This window comes from Aplysia californica, unplaced genomic scaffold, assembly GCF_000002075.1.
Source record: "Aplysia californica isolate F4 #8 unplaced genomic scaffold, AplCal3.0 scaffold01152, whole genome shotgun sequence".
Taxonomy (NCBI): domain Eukaryota; kingdom Metazoa; phylum Mollusca; class Gastropoda; order Aplysiida; family Aplysiidae; genus Aplysia; species Aplysia californica.
In genome coordinates, this window is record NW_004798422.1 from 25,356 (window position 1) to 31,854 (window position 6,499).

Consider the following 6,499-nt stretch of genomic DNA (forward strand, 5'->3'; position numbering starts at 1 on the left):
GAGGTCAGCAGAGTTCACGGCCACGGGCGTCCCCACCAGACCGCGACCCTGATGGCTGGGCATCACCACGATCCACCGGAAATCTGCACGCCGCCCGACGGGAACAGAGAGAAAAAAGAAACAAAGACAACCGGGTAAGTTTTAGTTTTAGTAAGAGTTTTACAGCACTTGCAAAACAATAAGGTCATGTACTTTTTTAAGTAAGGATTTTACAGAACTTGCAACACAATAAGGTCATATAAGTGCTGAAGATTAGAGGTGTTACAAGAGAGTAACAAACACAAAAAAGAAGGAGGGGAGATAGGGATGACAGACATTTGATAGGAAAGAAGGAGCAAACAACACTACAGCACCCGCCAAACACCCACAAACAAGACAACCAGATAAAAAAGACGGGCGAGATGGAAACAAATGATAGTGGCAACAACAGCTCAAATAGAAAACATCATTTTGTTCCAATACATAAATGAATTCAACCAAATCTTTTGTTAAAAGAGAGAATTTGTCAAAAATAAACTATGCGCTAATGTGTAAACACAATAACCCAGATTTTCTAGAGTAAATTTCCTATAACATCATCATAGCTCCAAGTCGCATACATGCCTTTCTTCAATGAAGAACCTTAATTTTTCATCAACTGACTCAGATAACTAGCAAGGCATTTCCCACTGTTGAGGATCACAGCAGTACGTGAACAGACATATGGAATTCAAAACTGTGACCCATTTAACCAATAAAATGTAAAATTAATTCGAAAAAAATAAATAAAAAAACGAAATAATATTATTCCAATACAGCCTAGAAGGAGGGATCTCATAATAACCCAAATACACACCCACGTGTGCAGCACTGCGGCGCACAGACACTAATTTTTAAAATTAATTAATTAATTAATTTTTTAAAAATAATAATAATAAATGTGAGGCACTGTGGTGAAATCAGGCGCTGGTCAAATAAATGAAATCAGGATTTTTCTTCCCGCTAAGCAATTTTAAAATAAATTTTTGGTTTTTTGGCTCAACACCTTTTATGTCCATTTAGACACAAATTCCTGTGAGGACTTTACCGAAAAACGTTGATCAAAGGCAAAATAAAATATTACAATTTACAGGTTCCATGGACTCTCCAGCTTTGAAAGTTACCAAACTTTGGCAGTCATTTTCTCGCTAGTTTTACCTCTGAAACCTGGTGACCCCCCACCTTCTTCAATCCGAAATATCTCCACTTCTATTGAAGATAGATGGGTAATTTGATTTTTTTAAAAATTGAAAATAAGACAGATGAGCAAGCTTTAAGATGATACCAATAACTCAATATATGCCCTGATTCCACCACATCGCGACACAAATAAAATTTTTTCAAAATAAAACACAAAAGGAACACACACAGTGAAACCACCGGTCACCACTACCATGGAGGTAAAGAGCATGCGCCCCCTAGGTGTGGACAGCGAGGGGGAGACAGCGAGGGGAGACAGGATGATGAGCCACACACGCTTCTACCAGCTACTTCCACCAGGGAACCAAACAAAAAACAAAACAAAACAAAACAAAATCAAGTTCTCCCCACCACACACAACAACTCAACACACACACACACACACACACTGACAACCATTAAGTAAAATTCATGGATATTCCACACACTTGCCAACCTGCATTGGTTTGATATTTCTCTGGGGGTTTTTTTGGTTTGTTTGGTATCATTTTTATAACAAGCGCGCGGGGGAAGGAGGGATGGAGGGGGGGTTTGCTGCTTATTCAAGAAATTACCATTACCGACCTCTATAAAAATAAAAGAAAGAACAGGCCACGCGCTAAAACCACAATATCTGACAAACCATGCCAGAATCATGCAATCTGACTCTGACACATACACACACACACAAACACAAAAAAAACCCAACAACCTCCTATTAGACATATCATTTACCACATATCTGCCCCACTACGAACACTCATCCTCCAGTGAAGAATCAGACTGTCTAAACACACTGACGTATGTCATCCAGAGTCTGACACACGTCTGGCACGCCAAAATCACACATCTGACACTCCTGTTTTGATAACAAGTTTTACGCGTTTGCAAGTGCATAAGGTCATATGAGGGCTGTCTGATGCTCTACGTATCACCCACCCGTGACACTCCTATCACAAATCTGATACACAAGAATTCCACATCTGACAAGTTATGTATGTATAGTATAGGGTTTTACGGCGCTCGCAACTGCATAAGGTCATATGAGCGCGCGAAACACAATTAGAATAAGAATTACACATGTGACACGCTAGAATAAGAATTACACATGTGACACGCTAGAATAAGAATTACACATGTGACACGCTAGAATAAGAAGTACACATGTGACACGCTAGAATAAGAAGTACACATGTGACACGCTAGAATAAGAATTACACATGTGACACGCTAGAATAAGAATTACACATGTGACACGCTAGAATAAGAATTACACATGTGACACGCTAGAATCGCACGTCTGCAAACACTAAAAATCCCCCCCCCCCCCATCAGACAAAGCCCAGAAATAATTTCTGCTAGGAACGAGACAAACAACGTTTCAAACCTAGCTTACCCCCCGGGGCGTCACCACTGACTGAAGTGTCTTCAGGCCATTCCCAAAGGGGAACATTTCTCGTTTATGCACAGTAGAATTGTAAATGGGCTGATTCATCAATGTCACACTCATAACTGTGCCTGATCTACAACAGGGAACTGCTGCTTTTTCTTTCCTAATCCTTACTATTGTCATTTTTCCTCTACTTCTTTTGTACATTTGTCACACTCTTGTTTTCCTCTACTTCTTTTGTACATTTGTCACACTCTTGTGACCCGCTATTTCCGGGGTGCCTTGAAAGTCGAAGCAGACTGTGTTGTTGAAGCAGCTAGAGAGGTGAGCAGGGTAAGCCTGATTCCCTGTAAGGACTTCTCTGTTGACATCCACCCCTTGGCGCTCATATATGACCTTATGCAGTTGCGAGTGCCGTAAAACCTCTACTAAATTTTTTAAAAACCCTAGCTTCTGACTGACCATTGTTACATTTCAAACTTTTTAGTGTAAGACTCAGCCTCTACATGCCATTTGGAAAAGTGACGTACGACATGACAACACAAGTCTTAGGCCGGTCCCATCCATTAGCCACTCTGGGACCGGCCTTACGGGAACCACAGGAGCATCATCAAACACACAAACAAACAAACATCGCAGACGACGACAGACAGCTGTCAGAGGAAAGAAAACCTGGCACAGGTTCCTTCCTCTCCCGGCTGGCTGGCGGGCTAACGGATGGATTGGCTACGGTGAAAACGCACGACCGTGACGGACAGGTTGGCAAGCCTGACAAAAACATTCACACAAATCAAAATATCCAACGCAAAGTAAGGTGAGGCGAGACGAGAAAGCCGAAAAAACACACACAGAGCTGTTTGTTACACACACACCCCTCACAACACAACGGCCGACACACAAATCATCATCACACATACTTATGGCAGGGACAGACTTTGTAATGGTAAAATAGTATAGTTCATGATTGATATATGTGTCAAAATGTCCGTGAGTGAGAGAGCTAGAGTGAGAATGAGAGGGAGAGAGGGAGAATGGGAGGGAGAGAGGGAGGGGAGAAAGGGAGAGAGAGAAAGAGAGAGAGAAGGAGAGAGAGAAAGAGAGAGAGAAAGAGAGAGAGAAGGAGAGAGAGAAAGAGAGAAAGAAGGAGAGAGAGAAAGAGAGAGAGAAGGAGAGAGGGAGGGGAGAGAGGGAGGGGAGAGAGGGAGGGGAGAGAGGGAGAGGGAGAGGGAGAGAGAGAGAGAGAGAAGCAGACAGACAAAATGACAGACAACTGTGACAACACCCATCTAGAATGTTCATCATCATCCACTTTCTGCGAGTGTCAGTGTCAGCACCCCACCAACACAAGTAACACTCTACCCCTAAAAAGATAAAACTAGTTCAGTAGAATAATGATTGACCCGTGACTGACCCATCTTAAGCTCTTAAAAATAACTATTGAAGAATAATAATTGACCTGTCTAAAGTTCTGAAAAACTAATAATTAATGACACGTGAATGACCCGTCATCAAAAGGTCAAAGACTGATCATAGATCTTAAAAAAAAAAAAAAAGAAGAAAAAATAACCATCTCAAGCATCACAGAGGGAGGTGCGGTTCAATAAAGGAAAAAAAAACAACAACCCACAACACTTAGAAGACTTACAGACCAGCAAGCCTCTATCAAAAACCTACAGCAAAACGCACAACACAATGGGAAAAGAATCACCGACTGGAAATAAAAACAGGTACCACAGTAAAAATGGCACTACCTAGACACCTCCACGTCTAACACTCTCCCTATATCTACGGAGAGCCCAACAGACCTGAATGTTTCTTGCAAATTTGACAAATGAATCGGGGAGGGGGGTTAATAATTGATGAAGTCAGCCTCGCCACCTCTATTCATGTTATGTAACATGTCATCCTACCAATTATTGCGACATCAGCAGTAATAGAAGAGCCAACAGTTAACGGGAGCAGAGCAGGAAACTAACTATGTCCTATATATATAGCTATAAAAAGTAAGGGCAATCATAAAAGAAAATTGCTAAAAGCGAAACAAATGGAAAAAAAAAGCACACACACACAATAATTTTGAATACTACTGGTAGTAGGAAAGATAAAATGCAACATTAGTTACAAGCACCAGAAGGGATTATGATAAAATGCAAAAAAAAGTGTAAGATACTTGTGTATATATATTTGTTTTTTACATTTGGAAAGATTTGTCAAAATGTTTTCTTAATTCATTTATTTTGTTCATATAAGATTCAACATAAGCCTTAAAAATATACTGTGTATTCATAGGAGGGTTGGTTTTGTGGGGATTTTGTTTTTGTCTCTTTCATGTTGTGTTTTGCCAGTTTCGAATTTTCATTTCTGGGGGAGGGGGTCTTGTGTTGTTTTCTTCAGATTTTTGTTGTTGTTGTACCCAAATGGGCCTTTGTCACTTTTAACAAGGGTGGGGGAATCATGACTTGGTCAATTGAGGATTTGGGAAAGCGGGGGGGGGGAATTCATAAGCGTTGACTTTGAGACTGACAATCAATAAAAACTGGATCAATTTTCTTCTACAATGGTCATAAAATTTACTTGACAGGTTTTTAAAACTAGAGAATTTCTATGTTACTTACGAAACAGTAGTAGTTACCACCACACATACAAAGTGCAACTCCCGTGCAAAAACACACTACACGTATTTCCTGCTGCATATACAGTATACACATTCATTATATATATATATATAGCTTACACACACACATACATACACACATACTAATGAATACTGATACGGTAACAAAAGGCAAACTACGATCATCAGCTGGCAAACACATCCATGGCTAAATACACTCAACACAAGTATCAAATGGTTACAACACAACGTGTTTGTTCAGCCCACAAACTCCTACACATTCCACAGCCTACAATCACCTACAATCAAACTGCTTGGATTCACAATCCTTCTCTTCTTCAAGATCTTACTTTAAACTTTTAAGATTCACCTTTAGTCAATTCCAAGAACACTATTTGAAGAAAAAACTTTGTTGGGACATCTTTCCTCAATACAATATTTTTTCATTACATTCTCTTTAACTTGTTCTTGTGAAATTCAGTATTCTGAAAACCACAAATGGTCAGGTTTCTTTACACTTGTGCAAAAGTACATTCGCAAAAATGAAATAACCCTATATATCATTTACATAGCATAGCCAAGAAACACTCTTATCAGCATTTCGGGGGGGGGGGGGCTGTGGTATTTGACGAACAAAGTAACATCTCTACTTAAATTTGGCCAAGTCAATTTAAAGGCGAAGCGCTACTACCCGCAAGTAATCACGAATGCGAAAAGTAAAAATTTTAAAAAACCAGCAAGGCCTTACAAACTAACTCCGGCCACGGGCTCTACAGCAAACACAGCCAAGGCACACTGAAAACACAAAGCACCTTGGAACCAGCAAAGAAATGGGTCAGTAGCAAAACCAGACCATCACAAGTAGTGGGGGAAAAGAAAAGAAAAAAACAAAACCAGTAAATGTGACTAGTCTACAGCACGAGGGGGGGCGGGCGGGGCCACCAAGGATATTAGGAGGTGATACAAAAGACAACAGCCAATGAACAACGAGTCCAAAATGCCGAGAAGATAATAAAAAGAAAAAGGGAACGAGAAAAAAGGAGCCGTACCCATTAGAAATGATGGTGGTGGTGGTGGTGTTTGTTGGGGTGGTGGTGGTGGGGGTGGTGGAAGCCGCTGCGTCCCAGACCGCTGGAAGATCCAGCCCCCATGTGGTACGACGAGGGAGGGTGGTGGTGCAGGCGGGGAGGGGGCGGCGGGTGGCTGTCCCACTGACCTGATCCCCCGCACGACGGGTCAGCCGAAGCTCGATGGCGTCCCGGGTCAGCTGCGTTGGCGTGGGAGGAGGAGGAGGAGGG

The 6,499-nt window shown here is 41.4% G+C and overlaps 1 protein-coding gene across 1 annotated transcript; it reads right to left on the minus strand.

Moving 5' to 3' along the window:
* On the minus strand, positions 1-6,499 carry LOC106013704 (formin-like protein 20; the record flags this gene model as incomplete). Its single annotated transcript, XM_013090141.1, is given in 2 exon segments — positions 1-83; positions 6,251-6,499. A coding segment is annotated over 1 exon segment (246 nt), but the record flags the coding sequence as incomplete, so codon positions are not given.